General features: G+C 38.2%; 1 protein-coding gene across 7 annotated transcripts in view; it reads left to right on the top strand.

Annotated features, from left to right (window-relative positions):
- Positions 1-21,991, top strand: part of adgrl2b.1 (adhesion G protein-coupled receptor L2b, tandem duplicate 1) — a 122,908-nt gene that overhangs the window by 76,542 nt on the left and 24,375 nt on the right. For all 7 annotated transcript variants that reach the window (XM_077242122.1, XM_077242119.1, XM_077242123.1 and 4 more), the window contains 7 exons: positions 4,797-4,980; positions 11,714-11,836; positions 13,064-13,269; positions 13,357-13,533; positions 18,635-18,844; positions 20,611-20,831; positions 21,142-21,208. In XM_077242122.1, coding sequence (XP_077098237.1) covers positions 4,797-4,980; positions 11,714-11,836; positions 13,064-13,269; positions 13,357-13,533; positions 18,635-18,844; positions 20,611-20,831; positions 21,142-21,208 — 1,188 coding nt within the window. The remainder of the gene's footprint in view (positions 1-4,796; positions 4,981-11,713; positions 11,837-13,063; positions 13,270-13,356; positions 13,534-18,634; positions 18,845-20,610; positions 20,832-21,141; positions 21,209-21,991) is intronic.

The following is a 21,991-nucleotide window of genomic DNA, read 5'->3' as shown; positions in this document are numbered from 1 at the left end:
AAACTCATGTGTCCTGCTGCCCTGTGTGAGTCTGTCTGCTGATGATGAAGACGTGTGGCTCTTGTCTTTCTGTTCTGCTTTGTGTTGCTTTCCCATCCTCCTCCTCCTCACCGCTTTTCTTCCTTAACTCCACACTCTTGTTCTATGCCTGAGTAATGGACATCCCACTGTCATAATCGCTCTGGTCTGTCAGCTGATATTGTGATCAAAGGACATATTCCTCAAGTCCACTTTCACCTGCTGAAATGTGAGCGTTTTCACTCTGCCACATTTCCCCCCTGCTTTTCTTTCTTATCTTTTATGCAGATCTCTCTAGTGTTGTCATTCTGAATTACATGTTTCAGTCAGTTATTTACAGCTGCACTTGTCAAAGAATAATTGCAAATCACACACTATACATATATAGAAATCCACAACTCCTTTTTTATTAAATATTTTTTTCTTTCCTGTGTTGATATTTACTTTAGAAACAGAAAATTGAACTGGAAAAAAAAGGCTTTAGTTTATCGCATCCATTGACTATGATTTTCTGCAATTAGAGCATTGTATTGAACTATACGATGGACACACCTCTGAGTTGTGCTGTTTAATTGTTGAACAAATTGTTATTTTAAGCGGTTGCTTGTCGAGTCTGTTCTCTGAATTGAATTGAATCGAAATTTAGCTCCGTGTTGATGATGCAAGACGCACATCTGAAGTAGCACAGCACCGCATGAGACAATGAGCATGTCCAGACGAGTTATTGAACAACAAAAAAAATTTGGTTTGAAATTAAAAAAGAAGCGAATGAGGGGAAGTTTTCCAAGGTCAACAGTTAGGACCAGCTTATTCGGACATGACCGGAAAGCTGACTTTCAACTCTGCCTGTAGGTTTGATTAGTTTATTTCTGGACATTAAAGCTGGGAATTGACACATATTTACAAGATTCAATTCGATTTTGATTCAAGATTTGCTGCTGTGACTAGTAGTAAAGAGGAAGAGATGATTTCTTCACGAGCTGCTTGAACTGTGGCACTACAGCGATCCGTCCCGCTACATTAAACTTATTTGAATTTTGCAATGAAATTGAGAGACTTTGAAAGCTGGGACTTTGTTTAATATCTAAAGTAACAAAGCACAAAGCTTATTGCGATTTATTGGATTGGATGCTAAAAACTAGCCTGGTCCCACCAGACTCTCGTACATTTCATTTGTACATAGAGTCTGGCACCGCTCCATTGATAAGCGTTAACTTCCTTGTAGGCGGGAACTCTATTGAAGTCTAAAATTATTGGATCTGCCCAGAGTCACTCTATCTGCCATAACCAATCGCTAACGTTGGTCGTGACATATGTATTTTCCCGAAACCCGTGGGGAGGATGCCCACCAACACAACTAAGCAAAGATTGTTCTTGCTCCGGATTTAACGTCTCGATATTCGGCAGCGTTGCCACAACGGACTGAATGGATTCGCTCGCATCTTTCTCCGCTGCCATTACTGAACTACAACTCCAAATAACGCACAACATCAACGTCATCGTTCTCAGCCACTCCCTCTGTTCGCTGATTGGCCCAGTAAAAAATTGATCGGAGAAAACCAAAGTCTACAGCACAATCCCATACGTAGTACTGAAGGAAAATGAAAATTGAGCGGAAGTACGAAGGAGGGCGGAGTCAGGCTAGCTAAAAACAGCATTGACTAAAATATTGATTCTTGGGATTTTTATACTGTTCATCAAAAATGAGAATCAATTAAAATGGAGAAATGTATGTTTTTAACCCAGCCCTACTGGACATGCTCATTGGCTCATTCGGTGCCTCAGAAATTCCTAGTAAATTTCACAAGTAATTACAACACATTGATTTAAACATCCCAGCCAGCAACAAGATGTCGTAGATTCAACGTGTACCAGATGTGGGCCGGATCTGGGCCGACACTATGTTCCTGTCTGGGATGATATTTTGAAGTAGAAAGACTGAAATAGTATTTTCTTGTAAAAACGCTCCACAGTAAGAAAGCGATCTCTGTTTTCCATACACTAAGGCTGCGTTTGCACTTGGCATTAAGATGCAATGACCGTGATCCGATCAAGCAGATGGGGATCATCAGCCAATCAGGACACGGCACATTTATGCTTGTCAACATCAAGTAGCTTCTGTATCTGGAAAACTGATCAGATCTCTGTGTCCCGTGCATTATTTAAAATAATTCATAGAAAAAAAATGGCCGAGGTGTAAAGTCGCACCTGAAGTGATGGGGTTTCTTTTAAAGACACGGAGCTACACATTGAAATTCTCGTAAATGAGGAAGCGGAGGTTGCAAAAATAACAATACATCTTAAAGATGCTGTGATAGAAACGTTGAAATCATTGCTAGATATGGTGGGAAAATTGCGCATCCTTTTCAGACAATGAATAGCTGTGCAACTTTCAGGTGTGAAAGCAAACATAAGGTCCCAATATATTTCAACAAACTGGTGTGGCATCAATTCAACAAAATAAGGATGAAAACGAAGTTTGTCTAGTGTTCGAAACAGCTTTCCAAAGCTTCCTTCCAAAGACCCCTAAGCAAAGAATGAAGAATAAATTAGCAGTGAGTATATCGGGACCTTCACTGCTTTCTACTCCGCTCCTGATTGTCTCGCAAAAAACGATGGCTAGATTTAGTTAACGTTACAATCCAATCACGATCCGTCTTCGACTACCTCTGTACCAGGACACACAGATCTGATCACAAACGCATTTACACATGTCTTTTCAGTGTGTATGTGGACAACATCCGGAAACAGGTTGCATGTTAATGCCAAGTTCAAACGAGGCCAGTGATTTTAGAGGTTGAAAAGCATCTCGGCAGATGCTGACGACTTACTGTCGACTAATTACAGAAGTCGTCACTGGCTCTGGCACTGATCATGGGTTTAGTGTCCTACAATTACTCCATGTCATTCAAGGGCTCTGTGGTAATGAGATCCTCTCACAATCTCAACAGGTAACAGCTCACCCCGTCTGGGAAAGGCCTATAGAGTGAAGTTAAAGGTGAAGTATGTAGTTCTGCGACACTAGTGGATCTATTGGACATTAGTGGAATACTTTGCAAACTCAAACATCAGTCACAGGTCTTACGGGTGCTTGTGAAGGCATGTCTCAACATTTAAACGTAGGCTACTTTCAAACACAGGTCCAACGTTTTAGGAATACTTTTAGCTGTGTTGCTACGTGTCATGAGTAAGTAATCGAGTAGACTAACACTCGGTCTAAAGCGAACGCAAGCGCCTCGGTTATAATAAACCCATGACGCGCCACAACTGTTTGAGTTAACATTATAAACTGGTACATTTGTCTTTCTGAACGGATGCATGATGATGCTTTATAGTATTGAAACGTCCATTGTAGTTCACAGCTTCGCATTTTCCTGTTCACTTTGATCGTTTTAATCTTTGAAGATCTAAATGCAGTGAATTTTGTAACCAAAGCTGAATGTCTTTTCCCATGTAATGTGTCAGCCATAGTCTAAACACCCTGTGGCTCCGCCCACTACTGTAGCCACGCCTCCAAACTCACGCTATTGGTTGAGCTGGAGAGAGATTGACGGATCTGAGCGAACCCATGAACGACATGCTAATAGTTAATGAACAATAAACTGAGTTAAATAATGTATTTTAACATAAAATATCGTACATACTTCACCTTTAAAATTGTAAATAATTTTGTTAAATGATAAATTTTACACTTTTTAAATTTATATTTTGTATATTATATTAATTTACATTTAGCAACACAACATTTAAAAAAAATATTGAAACTTTTGAATTTTTTTTTTTTAAAGAGAATTATTCATTTTGTTTGTAAAACATTCTTACATTAATTAGTGCTTTGAATTATTTAGAAATCTACACATAAATCTTTTAAATACTGAACTTATATGTTTTGGCACCCTCAATAAAAACAGAGCTTTGATCATTAAACTAAGCATTAAATATCATCTAAGAAAGACATATTATTGGCTGATATAGAGTGATGACTGATATTTATATGCATTTTATCTAAGTATCTGTTATACTGTTATAAAGATCTCGTTGATTTGCATCACAGGCATCAGAATTTCATTTTACTTTTTGCCATATAATTATCAGCATACAATTTAGTGTTCCCTCTATATTCTAGCTATATCATACTAAATTGACCATAAAAGTTTCTAATATGATACAAAACATAAAACCCAATTAGTCTGACTGTGATGTGATGTGTCCGACGTTAAACCCTGAGGCACCGCAGTGTTGTTAGTCAGCTTGGGATGCTTTAATTGAATTGCACACTAATGATTTTTTCTTGGATGCAAATGAGAACATCCCGTTTTCTGGAGTCTTTCCTATAATCTGCAAGCCACTTCCAGTCTGACCATGTTTAACTCTACAGAAAGATGTTTTGTGACAGCACTGCAGTTAGATCCAGTTACAGGGAGGAAGGAATGCATTATTGATCCCTAACGGGAAATTAATCGGACAATCAAGTAAGATGATGTAGCAGTGGAGACTGTAATGAAATTGGATAAGAATGTTATTTTGGAAGCGCACAATGTGTTTACAGTCCCGGTGATCTCTAATGAAAGCTGGCATAAACACACACGACACATTAACTGTTGAGCCATGAAGTCAAACAGCATACTACTTTTCAGAAAGTGTTTCATTCCCATTACAGTTGTTGCGTGTTTCATTTGCTTCTGCTCTTCCCAGCATACGTATTCCTTTTTTTCCCCCAGGGAAAGTGTTGGAAAAATATCAACTGCTTGTCATTTCCCTTGTTTCCATGGTTACAGGCCATCGTGGACACGGTTGACAACCTCCTGAGGCCAGAAGCTCTTAAATCCTGGAAGGACATGAATTCCACAGAGCAAACGCATGCGGCCACTATGTTGCTGGATACCCTGGAGGAAGGAGCCTTTGTCCTCGCAGACAACCTGATCGAGCCCGCTGTCGTCAGAGTGCCCGCCGAGAACATCAGTGAGTCTTTCTGTGTCCCTGATGAAGTTTCCATGTGAGCCACCTGTCACAGCTCACACTGAATGACTAATAGAGTCATAACGGCTGAAGGAAATAGAATTGGCGGGAATGCTTGAAGGGGGGTAAAGGTCAGTTCAGATGCTGGTGCCAAACTACTCAGAATTCTAAATTATGTTTCTGAACATTCTAAAACCAACTGCCAATTGACACGGTACACATTTTTGTACGGGAAACTAGTGCTGCCAAAGATTTCATACGCCTTTATCCTCATATACGAGAATACAGCATCGTACTTAACGCAGTCTCAAGTTTAAAGAAGATTTATTATGCTTAGTTATTCTCTATATCTGATGCCTCCATTGTAGTCTTGAGTTTCTCCCGGGAACGAACACGTCACAATATTCCTCATTATAATAATTCATGCGCAGAATAAAGGGGCGGGGCCTGGTTGAGTTAGTTAGTAGTGTGGTAAACTGGCGGTTATGGTAAGTGGCGGGACATTTCCCAAACACACTCGACGCGAAAACATTTTGAAAAAACGGCATAATAGGCCATTTTTAATGTTCTGTGTCAGTGTTTGGATTTAGAGATCAGGCTTGCATTGCAAGCTTTCTTTTCTTTCAAGTTCTTATTTTCTGAAACTTTTTAGTCTTGTGTGGTATAAGTGCCAGTCCAGTTGAGTTTAGCTGTTTATCCATCACCTTGAAGCTCACTACAAAGTCTGTCAAATGAATTTTTTATTTTGAATATTCACCAGATTTAACCCTTGGGCATCCTTATGGACATTTTTGTCCTTTATGGACCTATGTGTAACTTTTTTTAATTGATGCTCAAGGGTTAAGACAAAAGTGCACATTCAAATGCAAAAGTTGACATATGGCAAACAGCTGAAGAAAAGGTTACAGGCTAAAGCTGAGCAGTGAATGAACACTGGTACACTAAAGCCCTTTGCTAATGGGTTTATTCATGCAAATGCATCATCAAATTAATCATATATACACACAATGCAAACATACAATTGAACTTGCATTAGGTTGCTGTGAATGAAACGCTCTGTTCAGTTGCATCGGCCTTAATCAGCATTCAATTCAGTTAAAGAATCCCAAGCCGACTAATACTTTTGGGTTTAAAGCATCGTTTTCTGAAAAGGTCTATTGTTAAGTATTTAAAAGCCTAAACCAGAACACATTTCAAGAACAAAACAAATTTCTGTGTGAATTGTTCATTAAATTGTGCAGTGAATGAGCTTTTTCCCCATTACACATTAAAACACATAATGACTAACTAAAGCACAAAGATTTGATTGCAATAGTCTAAATTTCATACATCATACATGTTCAAAGGTTTCGGGTCAACAAGAGTTTTTATTTATTTTTTAGACTTTTAATCAGTAAAAATCTATTAAATTGATCAAAATTGACAGTTTTTTTATAAGGTTATATGATATTTTTATTTCTAATAAATGCATTGTGTGCTTTCTATTGTAATATTTAATCAAATAATACAAAAAAATAGATTTTCTGCAATATATTGTGATGTCAAGAAACACAGAAATGTTCAGCCGATGACGTGAAAAGCTATTTTTGGAAACAATTAATCATTCCAGAATGAGTGGGATCATTTTGTTGGGCAGTGCAAAATAAAACGTATATTCCTGAAGGCTTTTTTTGTGCAAATCATAATTTTAGGGTTCATGAACCATAAAGTGAACAGAGTTTTTTTAAAACTCTCATGCATAGGCCACATTCACACTTTTTTGACCAATTTAGTGTAATATAATTATAATAATGATTTTTATTGTGATTATTATGATACAATTATTATTATTATTATTAATAAATAATATTTTAAAGAAGAAAAAATATATTTAAAATGTTGTACTGTATAATAGGAAATCAAGTATTTACTAAAATTATTTTATTTTGTAGTACAACTGTAAAGTAAGTTACATTACTAGAATGTATTAATTTTCATCGTGACACTGAAGACTGGAGTAATGATGCTGTAAATTCAGCTTTGATCACAGGAATAAATTACACTTTACTATATATTCACACAGAAAACCGTTATTTTAAATTGTAATAATATTTCGACATTTTTACTGTATTTTTGATCAAATGAATGTTGAGCAAAAGAGACTTATCTTCTTTAAACCTCACTGACCCCAAACTTTTGAATGGTAGTGCACATTAACATATAAAATGTTTAAATGTTTGGTTTAATTAAGCACTTTATTTTCATCAACTGAAAAAAAGAAAATGAATATGTCGAAATTACAAGAGATTTTCATCACAAGTCAATCTAGGACTAAAACATCTAGTTGAAAATGAACACTGGAACTGGCCTGAGAGCTGAGGTTAAGTCCTTTCATTTTATAATTGTATGCACTTCACTTTCAAATAAATGCATTTGTTTCCCTTTGCAATAAATAATATATTGTAACATGGTGCCGTTAGGGTTATATTTGTTATTGCACCCTCTTGTGGAGTTGGGTTGTTCACTGATCTTTTTCTATGTCTGCAGTGTGGCTGGAACAGGCATATTTAGGGCCAGCTCATAAAGAAATACGTATAGAGAGCAGAAACATGATTAATTATTCAGACATCTAGCATATTAGACCGTATGCAAATCCATCACACTGCAGCAAAACGTCTTCAGTGTGTTTCATGGACCCTGTTCAGCTCTGTGAGTGTTTCCAGATAACTGTGTTTGTGTTCATCTATCAATCTAAACACATGTTTAAAGCACACATATTGTGTTACAGCCTTTATCTGCTTGCTGTGGTGTTTAGTTTCTAATGAAGCTCTTGATTCTGTACATGTTTAGATCTTTCAGAGTCTTTTAGATGACGGTAACAAACACTGCTTTTGCTAACACACACACACACACACACACACACACACACACACACACACACACACACACACACACACACACACACACACACACGCACACACACATCCATCTCTACAGATATCAGCTTTCCTGGGGAAGAAACCAAGCAATCCGACACAGCGCTTAATTTAGACGAGCTTTCCCGGCAGGTTGGGTCTGGGCTCAGGAAGTCATTGTGCTGATTGATATTTACAGTCACAGATATGAGAATCTGCAGTGAATAATGCAGGACTGTACAAGAGTTCACTCACAATCTCAGCTTGCGTTCAGGCTGGATGTAGAAACTGACCTCTCTTGAGTTTGCTCTGCATTCTTCACTGTTCACAAGCTATAAAAATACACTTATAAGCAGTTACTATCCAGCACTGTAATCTGGATTATTCCTGAAAATATGTATAAAAAAAATGATATTTTGCACGTTTCACAGTGAGTGACACTAAAAACATGTGAATGTGAATTTGGCAAAGTTTTATTATGTTGGTTGTTTTACGTTACAGTTCAGAAATGAAATGCTCGGTGAGTGGAGATCAAGTCAAGTCATCTTTATTTTATAGTGTTTTATGCAGCAGCTTTACAGTGATGAACAGAAAACAATATTCAAATATGCAAACAGAGTTTAAATCTGCTGTAAAGCAGCTCTGAAAGTGAACAAGTTAATGCTCTATTGCGTTTGAAAATAACTACCACCTGTAAATATTTAAAGGGATAGTTCGCCCAAAAATAAAAATTATGTCATAATTTACTCAAACTCAAACATTGAAGAATGTTTGTAACCAAGCAGACTCGAGCCTCATTGACTACCATAGTAGAATACAACGACACGAGATCTGTTTTCTGTATTTTTATTTTTCAATGATCTATCCCTTTAATCAATATTATTTTATGAATTATTAGCTTCTCATCAACTCCCGAACTCCCTGCAGTTCTTTTATGAATCCCAGTTTCGGAAAGCCTGATTAATGTTTAATGCACTTCATGTTTTTAATCAAATAGAATGCAATATATTTTCATTCTCTTTGTACTTTTATTTCAGTATGGTCCAAAATAATCCTGTTCAAATCTATGTGATAAACGAGTGAGGTCAAAAATAATCTAAAAGGGATCTGGTCTGATACTTTTTTTTATTTTTATATACAAACGTCTTAGCTTGTTTGCCAACAAATTGTTTTAAGGCAGTGTGTCAGGAAGAAATATCAGTTTACATTTCCAAACATTCCTTTTGCCATAGATTGTGATGATAATCGTGTGTGTTAGGGATCCTCAACGGTTTCCACACACAGATCTGTTTTCACCATCACTGTCTGTCTGGGAATATATGAAGAGACAGACAAAAAACTGAGACTAAATCTGTGGCAACGTCTTCAAGACGCTTGGAGGAATAAGAAATATTCTTGTGAAGCCAGAGCAGTGTGATAGTTTATAGACACATGTGAAATAAGCGTGAAGAATCTAGCGTGTCTGTTTCTGGCATGTTCTTTCATCAGCATTGATCATATTACAGCTGCAGGATTGATGGATGGACAGTTGATATTAGGGATGCACTGATATGAACATTTTGGCTGATACCGATAACCGATAATTCTTTATATTTGAAAGCCGATAACCGATATGAATCTGTGATAACCGATATATCGGCCGACAAATCGAAATCCAAATTGTATATCATTTTTGAGTGCCTGATCACAAAAACAAAAGTCTCATGTTCCAAGCACACAATTATAATGAGCTTATATGACAGACTTACGCTGAACTATATTTTCCTTTTCAAAGTGATTCCAATCATATTTCAAGCAATTTACATCCATCATGTTGAACAGTGCGCATCTGAAGGAAAATAATCAAAATAATCAACTATAATATATCGGCCGAATTTTCTTATCGGGCCGATAACGTTAACATTAAAAATGAACGTGTATCGGCCGATACCGATATGCAGATATATCGTGCATCCTTACTTGACATGTCCAGTGCATGAGGTCATGAGTCATGCAAAACATTGAGAAAATGAGAGATTTCATATCTAGTTGAACCAAGTGTGTTTGCAATAAAGCAGTTTCTTTGAAAGAAATCTTCTTATAAAAGCTGAAAAGCCACCAGTTTAGTTTTAAAATTAGTCTTTTAATTGGAGACTATATCTGAGCTTAAGTGAAATAGCCTTTTTTTAAACTGTTCAGTTATTTTTAATTAAAACCTGCACAGTTTGATGCCATGCGTTTAGTACATTCTGGCTGATTTCAAGTGTTAAAAGCCTGACATCCTTGCGTTGCTTTCTCAGACATCAAAGTCACCATGTACAGTTGCTATTCTACATTTTAACAAATCGGACCATGAGGATTCGCAAAGATGGCATCTTAACTTCTCACAAAGTTAAAAATGAAATGTTTTTTGTGTACTAGAAACTTCTAGTTTTTGTGTACTAGAAGGCATAATCAAAGGAAACTTTAACCTTTTAAAGAGCACCTGTTCTGCTGTTCTCCATTTTAATCGTTCTTTAGTGTGTAATGTTGTTGTTTGAGAGTGAAAAAGCTCCAGTTCTTCTCTATATCAGTGTCAGTGTTTCTGAACTCCTGAAACGCCTCCATTGTAGTCTTGAGTTTCTCCCGGGAACGAACACGTCACAATATTCCTCATTATAATAATTCATACGCAGAATAAAGGGGCGGGGCCTGGTTGAGTTAGTTAGTAGTGTGTTAAACTGGCGGTTATGGTTAGTGGCGGGACATTTCCCAAACACACTCGAAGCGCTCGACCAATCACAACACACTGATCCAGCCGACCAATCAGAGCACAGTGTGCTTTTCAGTAGGAGGGGCTTCATAGAGACAGGAAGTAAACAGAGCGTTACTGACAGACTGGGAAGAGAGGAGCCGCAACAATGGAGAATATGAGGAAAATAATCAACATTCAAGCCGGAAAACCTGTTCTAGAAGAACACAAAAAAACCCAGCAAGGGCAAAATAGGTCATCTTTAAATTTTATAATCACCAACAATTAGAATGATTACGTTGTGGTAAAGTGCTTACAGGCATCAGGGTGGAGTCCATAGAAATTTAGGTTGAGCTTACACCTTGAGTGTGTGTTAATAGGTTGATATTTTTCTGTCTGTAATATTTCATGAGTGCATTCATCACTGGTGAAGTGCTGAAACCAAATCGGTTTAGCTCCGGTCGCAGCATGTGGCGTCTTCAACCATTCAATGGTAAAATCCAAGCCAGACTCTGCCAGCTGAATTTATTAGTAACGTGATCTCATTCATATAAGTCAGCTTTGTGCACTCATCTGGCAGTTCACTGTACAGTCCTCTGGGTTACTGGGTTAAACCTTGGCTCAAAGCTTTTCCACTCCCTTGATTTTCACCTCAAACTTTGATTTGTGTTGTTGTTTTAAACCAGGTCTGTCAGGTAGCTGTCAGATCTCTTGCTTTCACAACAAAAGGAAAACGAATGACAGAAATCACAATACTCAGTGGCGGCTGACAAAACAACGCCATCTTTCAGTCAAAGGTGCCGACTTTAGTAGAAGATATTAAATAGTTTTTTTCTTCTTCTTAGATTTAGGCACAAGTTAAGTAACGTGTTAAAGTGAAAACATTCTCTGCTTGCATTATTGAATACACCTTTTTTTATTCTCTGCCTCTCATTTAAACATGATAAGATGTGGTGCAAATGTAGAATTGGTTGGCTGTGGCCTGAGGAGCATTAGGAAACATTGAAACACAATTCTATTGCTTCTTCTCAATTCAGTCTCTTTTATGTGCACAATGTTTTTTGTTTTTTTCATATATATATATATATATATATATATCATATATATATATATGATTTCTTTCTTCTTTCAGTGTTGGACGTGTATGTGTTGAGCACCGATGGCCAAATTCAGGACTTCAGGTTTCCACAGAACAGCAAAAGAGGAGCCACAATTCAACTCTCAGCAAACATGGTCAAGCTAAACAGTAAAAACGGTAATTAAATGCGAGGTTATGCTTGAGTGAAGGAACTTTAATGAAGTCAATTATTTCCTGAACTGTACTATGTAATGAAGGCCATAAACACTCTGCACAAGTACTTTGCATTGCTAGCTACTGTTATCCACTTTACATGCATTCTTGTGTTACTAAAGCTGTAATAAACATCAGTACTCAAGGATACCTTTGCGTATCCTTTCAACATGTGTTGGTTTTCTGGGTACTGGTAAAAAAAAAAAAAGCTTGTAATATCTAATGTTCTCTTCGATCTGTTGATATGACTAGGGTTGGGAATCATAAGACATTTTCCGGTTAAAATTATTAAATGACTAATAAAATTAGTGGTAAGAAATAGGGTAAATCGTTTGAATTTTAGCGATTCAGATTCTTATCAAATACCATTCCAATAAGGTAAAAAAAAAAAAAAAGTAGATATCATTCAAAGTCTTATTGCAAAACATTGATTTGTAGCTGAATATCATGAACAAAAATCAACAGGGTAAGGAACACTTACACAAGGAACGTTACAAATATTAGGCAGGGATATTAGGCTGCTGTCACTTTAAGAGCTGCACGGACCCATTCAAGCGCGAGACGTTTTCTGTGCTGCATGTGTAACAGTATAGGTTTAAAATCACATAAAAATCACTTCTTCTGTGCCCACGTTTTGGATGTGTATGCAGCACAGAAAACAGTGCGTAACTCTTTTGTGCTTGAATGGTTTAAATCAGTGGTTCTCAACTCCAGTTCTCGGGACCCACTGTCTTTGCACATTTTGTATGTCTCCTTATGTAACACACCTGATTCAGATCATCAGCTCGTTAGGAGAGACTCCATGAACTGAACTGAGTGTCAGATAAGAGACGTACAAAATGTGCAGAGCAGCGGGACCCGAGGACTGGAGTTGTGCACCACTGGTTTAAATCACATTCATATGCACACAGGAACCAATAAGCGGAATCGAAATGCGCATTTCTTATCGAAACACCGGTTCTTGGAAATTTGGAAACGGTTCTCGATACCCATCCCTAGTTATGACAGTAGTTGACCTGAAAAAGAAAGTTAAAAATAAGAAAGAAAATGTAGTAGATATTTTATTCAGAAGGAAAGAAACCCTAAACCAAGTTCTGTTTGTTTGTTTGTCAAACACAACGAGGTTTGTCTGTTTGTCACAATCCAACATGTAATAACATGGTATCTTCTCTCATTGGTTATATACTCAAGGCATTGCCAAGCTGGTGTTTGTCCTTTATAAGCACTTGGGGCATTTCCTCAGTACGGAGAACGCCACGGTGAGACTGATGGGCGAGAGCGGGGTCAGAAACCACACGCTGACCGTCAACTCACACATCCTGTCCGCCTCCATCAACAAAGAGTCCAGCCGCGTGTTCGTGTCCGAGCCAGTCGTCTTCACACTGGAGCATTTGGATGTAAGACGGTTATGTGCCTTTGTTATTAAGAGGGTTAAATCTGTTAAGTCGCGTGCAAATAAAATGACCGGTTTCTTCATTCATCAGACTGAGAACTACTTCAACCCAAACTGCTCGTTCTGGAACTATTCGGAGCGGAGCATGATAGGATCCTGGTCAACACAAGGCTGCAAACTCCTCAACACAAACAAGACTCACACCACCTGTTCCTGCAGTCACCTGACTAACTTTGCAATCCTGATGGCCCATCGAGATGCACATGCGGTGAGTAACCAGTGGGTCCCAGACCTGTCCTGTGCTGGGACGTCCAGTAGAGGAAACCTACATCTAGTTCAGTTATGTACAATTATAAGTCATTTTTTGCTTTCTCCATGCTTTTCATATACAGTCAAACCAAATTTATTCAGACACCATCAATATTTCTCACATCACAGTTTATTCGCTATAGTTAAAAAAAAAATGGTAATCAAGCATGACAAGAACTCAGAGTTATCGAATCAGTTGATATTTCACTGGTTTTGTCCGTCCTTCTGTTAGACTGTCTCACACATGAATTATGTTGAATATCTGTCAGCTGTTAAATTTAACTACACAATTAGATAATGCCAGTTTAGCTCAACCAATCACCAAGCAATGCTTCATGTTGTTCAGTCTGTGCTGGAAAAAGGTGCATTAGTTATTAAAGAAAAACACTGAAGAAAAACATGATCAGGTCAAAGTGTCTGAATCATTTTTGGACCCAAATTGTTATAAATGTTATTGGTAGTCACTGTATGACGAATTTCTGGGTATAATATGTCACAGTTTACTTTATTTTGCTCTCCTCACTTACATAAATGAACTATAGTGTCCTTCACACACTTTTATTTTGACTAACCATACTGAGTCATGTTGAGCTTTCATATTTCTACAACAGAACAAATGAATATAATGGAGCATGTTCTTAATAATAATTCTTATTCTGCTTTGGTGAATGAAGCTCTTGTGTCGCTAGTATATTTCTGGGAACAATGCAGTTTTGTCAGTTTGACATGACAGCAGTAGCAGTTGTCTGATGACACCAAACACTATGAAAAGAGAGCGTAGCAATGGTTTAAGCTGTAATGAATGTGGAAATGATGGGTTTTGTAGTGCATCACTGCAACTGCAGCTTAAAGCACAGCTATGGAAATACATTAATGACTAAAGTCTTGTATACGGTAATCAAAAGCAGTGTTGTGGAGGTGAATTTACAAAGCAAAATATGAAATGATAAAGATGGTGTTTTTTAAAACGAAGCAAACTGAATTTAGGCTGGTTAATATTTGTTGAACTGACAAAAACAATACTGTGTGAAATTTTTTCAACTTAAATATTCACTTATTAAATATAAGCTGTGTAATAAAGTAATTGATTTCAGCCCCCAGAAATGCAAGGAAATCAGCTTATAGTTGTGTTCAACAAATCCAGTATAGAAATGTAATTTTTCATTGAATATTAAGTATTTTTAAAAACCCTTTGCTGCCATTGTATCATGACACTATCTTTAAGCTCTTTGAAATTGCAGAAATGTGTGTGGTAAATATTTTTTTAATGCACAAAGAGTGGATAGATGTATTATTTTCCCATTATGACAGTAGAATATGTTTTGCCTATATGTAAACATATTGCGTAGATATTTTTTTCATATTATGTTTTGGGGTATGGTCCAAATTCCGTTCTGGGGGTCATTATATCATTATTTCAATTTACAATACACTTTAAATCTGAATAAAAACAACCCAATTTGGGTCTATTTGGCAACACAGCTCTGGGTCAAAAGGGAAACTCAATAGTTTGAAATTAAAATCACACAGGAAATTACTGCTGTAAAAACACAGGCAACAGTAATGGGCAAATACAAAGGTGAACATTTATTTATAATGGACAAAAATATAGACAAGAGTAAAAGCAACATGAAAATGTATGCGAGTAAGAAAAAGTGCAGAAAAGAATACAGACTCAAACTCTGTTATACATCTTACACAGTTAAATGGAATTGCGTTTTTTAAAAGTTTAATAATCAATCATTTTTAAGAACAGATTTGACCAGTTATTTAGTTTATTTTGTGTCTCCCGCTAACGAACACTAGACAACCAAACCATCAGTGCCACCAAGAAATACAGGCTGAAATCTTGAAAACTTGGGAATAAATTATGTATTACAGTGAATCGACAGGATTTTACCTTCTCTGTATACTGGGTTTATAATCACTCTCGAGCGTTAGTCCGGCTTGTTCAGTTCCAGCTCATTACAAAAACGACAAAAACGTCCAGTTTAGTTTCCAATTAGTTTTCTTCTATTTTCCACATATATTCCTGTCATGATCTCCGCGAACACGGATAGGCGAAGACTTCGTAATCAAACTCATGCACTCAATGCACCAGCCCACAATGCATTGTGACTTAAATAATACATAAATACAGTAGATTACAGTTGGCTGTAAAATAGTAGCAGTTGCTTACTGTGCAAATTATTGCCCAGAATGCCTTTTTTTTCTACAGTATATTACTGTTTTAGTGGAAAACAGTGTTACTGTCAGAATTTGGTAGTTTTTTTACACCATTGTTTTACAGTTTAAAATGCTGGTGATACCAATTGAAAGCTTTGGATGCTGGTCTGATGTGAACCTAAACAACATGTAAGTAAAACAAATAAGGGAGGATATAATCCCTGGCCTCAAGCACATCAACAGTACCGCTCACCCAGGACAGACAGGGCAGAAGCACAAATTGGAGGAACCAATGTTGTCTTTCTGGCCAGTTACCTTGTGCAAAGTCTCCCTTTCACAGGTCAGCAAGCTGAACTGTTTGATTGGCTCACACACGAGAAAGTTGATTGGATTACCAAGATGTCTCCGTATGACCCTGTATGGAAACAGGGTCATTTCACTCGCAATTACTAACCTTGTCGAGGTTAGAACAGATGTGCCAAAGTTAAGTTAGACATGATACTCAGACAGTCCAAGGATATTGTAGCGGGAGAGCCTGCTCCAATCACAACGGAAGAAAATGCAATCCAGCATTAGCGGTCCATGGCACAAAGTCAGTCCTTTTACACCGGGACATTGTTGGTCAGGTACAACATGGAAGAATGGGTTTCAGGCGAAGCCCACCATGCAGAATGCAACAGCAGCTGAACTTGCTGAACTTGTGGTGGAGGATGTTTACCATCAAGAAGTGATTGGGATAGCTAAAGCCGTATCTCAGGCCATGCAAGACTGCTGGATGAGATGGGAGGAATTACCTGGAAACACCTGTGGTGGAAAATAGGAGTTGTCCAGTAGACCAGCAATAAAGGCATTCTTGGAGGCCACCATGTGAAGCAGTCATTGGCTGTGGCTGAAAAGGAGGAGCCCCACACTAGATCCAACAGTTGAGCACTGTAAGAGACCAAACAGTGTCTTGGGGACATGCATCTGAGCTTGATCAGCCCACTGCTTGTTTGTAGATGGCTCCTCTCAGTGTTGAAATGGCAGACGTGCATCTGAGCTTGATCAGCTAGTTAAACTAGATATCAAACTTTGTGTAATGGCAGTGGTGCACTCTCTGAGAAACTACTAAAGATAAAGAGGAGCTAGCAAATTGCTGTACACCTGAGCCTGTGGTGGGTCTGCCTCAACAGAGAGTGTATTAAACTAAACCCTACTAAAGATATGTCTCAATAAAAACCTTTAACCTTTCTGCCCAGCATCAGAAGATCCCTAGTTTAAATGGAAGGCTGATCCACAGGGATTGTAGTACCTAGGCTACGGTTGCACCAGTGAATTTAGGTTTTAAAACGCATCACTTCTGCTACGGTTACGCCTGGCATCTACACTACTCCGGAGTTTTCGACCCTCGAAAATGGAGACTTTTGGAAATGCTGCAGACCCTGTTTTAGTTTTTGAAAACTCTGGGGTTGCGTTTCAGTGTAGAATGACCAAAATACAGACTTCTGAAAGTGAAGGCTTGGCTGTCCTCATTCGCTCCCTGATTACGTGTCCTTCCCCAATTCGTCAAGCCCCTATCACATGACTATTATGCTTCCAAAAAACGACAATCGAAATCTCACTAGTGTGGACATAACCCTAGTCCTAATAACTTATCAAAATATGTATCAATTAAACATAGGCCTATGTCACACTTCCTGCTTCCGGAAACTGGAGTAGGGATACAGAACTTCCGGTCAACAGTATTTCTCGATAAGGATTTAGATTATCAGCCATAATGTCTAAACCATCCGAGGTAGACTGACCACGGCTATGAGGTTGTGAAACGAAGGTTTTTGCTCCTGTAGAAGCTATAAGTTCGTTTGAAATCAACCTTGTTTTAAGAAAAACGTGCTTTATCCGCGATCTTATGAAAAAAACTACACTACCCACAATCCTAAGCGTAGCAGCAATGTCTGCTGATTGGTCAAACTCGCTGTTACCATAGAAACGTTTACCTTACTGGCGAACGGCAGGCTACACCCGCAGCTGTTCTTGTAGTGTACCGGGTTGCTCTGCATCAGGACGTAGACAGCCATACCTCAGCTTTCACGCTTTTCCACTTGAGAGTTTTCATTTACCACCCGAACCACATCGCCATATTTGACTTAAGACAGGTTGCGGAGAGATTTGGTCCAGCGGTATCTACCGGACTCCGCCATTGTAAAAAGCTAACCGGAAGAGCCGTATCCCTACTAAAAGACGAACTTCCGGTCTTCAAATTTTTCGTGACATAGGCCTATTGGTTCAAGATTGTCCTGATTTAAACAGTCATAGTTTAAATACAGTGTCATTGAAGATGCAAGCCAATTGTTGGTGTTTTCATGCTAAACACCCTTTCAGTAAATTTAACAGAATTGTTTTTTGTTTGGACAATGTGTGAATAGAACTTGTTGTCAAAGTTAAAATGTCTTCAGCAATATTTATTTAATTTAAAAAAAAATCTGTATTGATGATCAGTGTGAACAAAGATGTAAGATGGATGATATAAGCACTAGGAGATTTGAACAGTCTTATTTAAGATCTGCTGTCAAACACTCGCTCTACACCAGACGTGAGCTTCGATTGTAATCTATTCAAGTGTCTCCGCTGGAAGTGCCCAGTTTTAATGGACTCTTGTTGCTGATGTGTAGATAGTAGAAATACATAAAAAAAGATGGAAAGCCTATGCATGTGTGACTAGCAGATGTGGTACATTTACTGGAAAAGCCAATTACGTTTTTTTTTTTTTTTTTTGCATTTGAAACTGGGCCATGTTTTCAAGTCTCTACACATTCAAAAACAAAAAGTCAATTCTCACTCGTATTCTGACAAGTGAAGCGTTAGAGTTAAGTAGAACATGGCATAAATGCTAATGTTAATCTTTACTTTTCCAGGGTGAGGGGAGCGCTCACGAGCTCCTGCTGACAGTCATCACACGGATGGGCATCGCCGTCTCGCTTGTCTGCCTCGCCATTAGCATTTTCACCTTCTGCTTCTTCCGTGGCCTTCAGAGTGACCGCAACACCATCCACAAGAACCTGTGCATCAACCTCTTCATTGCAGAGCTTCTCTTTCTTGTGGGCATCAACATGACCGAGCCTCCGGTGGGTATTTCTTCCTTAATCATAATATCCAAAACGCTTGTGAAACAAGCCAAATAAATATACTGTAACTGTATTGAATTAAATGTTTTTGTAATATACCAGTCTCAACCCTAGTAGGCTGCAATATTTATAGGCATCACATGCACCCCCACATGAGCCAGCACAACCCACAGCCACATGATGGGATTGAGTAGAAATGCCTTCTGGAGACCAACAGAAAGGCAACTTGCCAACCTCTAGATAGTGTGAGCACCTTAAAGGAGTAGTTCACTTCAGAATTAAAACTTCCTGATAATTAACTCGCCCCCACACGATCCAAGATGTTCATGTCTTTCTTTCTTCAGTCGAAAAGAATTAAAGGTTTTTATGGAAAACACTCCAGGATTTTCTCCATATAGTGACTTCAATGGAGTCCAACGGGTCGAAGGTCCAAATGTGAGTTTCAGTGCAGCTTCAAAGTCTCGACACGATCCAGCCGAGGAATAAGAGTCTGATCTAGACAAACCAGCGGACATTTTATAAAAAAACATAAACATTTATATACTTTTAACCACAAATGCTGGTCTTGCACTATCTGTAATGCGCCACACATTACGTAATCACGTTGAAAGGTCATCCTGAAGAAAGAAAGACATGAACATCTTGGATGACGTGGGTGTGAGTAAATTATCAGGAAATTTTAATTCTGATGTGAACTAATCCTTTAACATTCACTTTTCATGAGGTGCAGTATTTGGCCAAGTAATTTGATCACTGAAGGATTTTAACGATGCTTCTGTCCAGGGCTTGACATTAACTTGTTTGCTCATCAGCCACTGCGACATGTGGTTTTCCAAAGTCACTAGCCACTCAGCATTTTCACTGGCCACATTTTTGACATCCATACAATGGGGAAAAACTGCCATATAGATATTTTTAATATCTTCTCATAAATTTGCAGCCGGTATATTAGGCTGCTGTCACTTTAAGACATGACGCACGGATCCATTATATTGTTTTATATAGCCAATTTACTTGCATTTATGTGCGCTCACTTTGGTGTGAGTACAAAATCTGCGGGAATGAGTAAAATTATACACAATACGCACAATCCCACGCCCAAATTCAAGCCCTGTAACACGAACAATATGCATCCGGAACAAATGAAATGAGTGATTATAGGGTTTGTGTGTCACTGAAATGAGTGAGTAAAGGGTTTGTGTGTCACTCGCTGTCGGGATTAGAGAGCGAGAACGTGCAGCTGCTATCGTGTATCCTGCGGAAGAGTTTTAGGTATTACGGTATCGATATGTATCGAAAATCTATATTTTTGACAACACTTGATTGCGCTTAGTTTATTATTTTAGATGCCGTTTTAAAAAGACTACAATTAAAAAAATATATATTGTACAGTATCTAAAATTCAACCCGCCACTGTGTCCTGTAGGAGTGACTGCGTTACACGCCGCTGCTGAAACACACACATTTGGCAGGCGTGCGGGTGTTAATGTCAAGCCCTGCTACTGACTATGAATAGAGTTTCAAAAGTTTTCAAAATGGGTTAGGATACTCACTTAGAAAGTTTTATTCAAATGTTATCTGAGACAAAACTTCTGGTTTGGAAACTGCTGTTATAACATCTTTAACATCTCTCATATTTAATTTGTTTCAAAAAAGTTTTCCAAACTGTTATGAGCTTTATCCCTGTAGTGTGTGAATTTTTGGTGAATAAAGGTCTTCTATAAACAGCTTTGAAGACTAAACTCCTGTTCTATCTCTCTGTGCAGATGATTTGCTCTGTGATTGCTGGAGCTCTGCATTTCTTCTTTCTTGCTGCGTTTTCCTGGATGTGTCTGGAGGGCGTTCAGTTGTTCCTCATGCTTGTGGAGGTCTTTGAGAGCGAATTCTCTCGACGGAAATACTACTACGCGTCTGGATACCTGTTCCCCTGTGTGGTGGTTGGCATTTCGGCAGCCATCGACTATAAGAGCTATGGGACGAGGAAAGCGTGAGTAATGTTGATATCAAAATCTAGATCTGTGCTTTGGGTCTTGCCGTTTAAATGCAGATACAGACCTACATCTATCTATTATGGCATTAATATTAATAAACTCCAAAACCTGTATTGGGAGGGTCGGATTAGTTAGACATGGAAAATGTTTACTGTTGGTGTGCCTCCAGGAACAGGGTTGGGAAACCCGGTTTTAAGATTTAATTCCGTCCAATGGAAGTGGTTGTCACTCTCAAAACGTTGCAGTGTGTTCATGGTTGTAAGTAATTGCTTCTGTTGTGGTAATTATCTTGTTCCCTCTTTCCAGCTGTTGGTTGAGGGTTGATAATCATTTCATTTGGAGTTTCATCGGCCCTGTTGCGTTCATCATTATGGTAAGTTTTGCACATTTAACATGACTACCTTTATTGAGTAGTTTAGAGCTTGCGCCAGAAAGGTTACAGAAACACTGAAATTACTAAAGTGATGATGTACTTCCTTTTGGCCACCAATGAGAGAGATTAGTATGTTTTTTTTTGTTGTTTTTTTGCATTGTTGAATTGTGAGGCATCACATTGTCTATTGTTTCTTGAGATATTTGACAATACCCAACCCTGATGTGTATGGTGTTCCCATATGTTAGTAACATATGCTGTTTTTCAGTAATATAAGCTTTCTTTCCATCGGTTGATAATTGATGCTGGTTTATGTTGTTTCATTTTGATTGGTCAGTAATGTATTCTGTCTCGCCCTGGTGCAGTCTTCATTCATGGAGCGATGTACTACGTATTTACTACCCATATTCCTGGAACATGACTCCAGACCTGAAGATTAAAATGTAATTTCAGTGGTTGACATTGGGAGTGGGGATAAATGACTGTGTGGAGATACAGTGCCCTTTGACACACACATTCAGACTTAATTACAGCCTCAGGTCTTTTTGGGTCTGATGCGACATGCATTGCACACCTGGATTTGGGGTTTTTCTACCATTCACTTCTTCAGAACATCTTAAGCTTTGTCAGGTTGAATGTGGATTGTCAGCCATGCTGAGGTCATGAAGAGATGTTCGACTGGATTCAAGTCCACTATATTTAGAGTTGTCCCTAGGGTTGGGAATCGAATACTTGAGGTCAGGAATCAAATACTTGTTATAAAATAAAATTTTTTATTCCTCT

The sequence above is a fragment of the Siphateles boraxobius genome, unplaced genomic scaffold (assembly GCF_051911475.1).
Source record: "Siphateles boraxobius isolate OS27281-9 unplaced genomic scaffold, OSU_SipBor_1 25, whole genome shotgun sequence".
In the NCBI taxonomy this organism is placed as follows: Eukaryota; Metazoa; Chordata; class Actinopteri; order Cypriniformes; family Leuciscidae; genus Siphateles; species Siphateles boraxobius.
The sequence above is the reverse complement of the archived record's forward strand: the minus strand, read 5'-3'. Positions and strand labels throughout refer to the sequence as shown.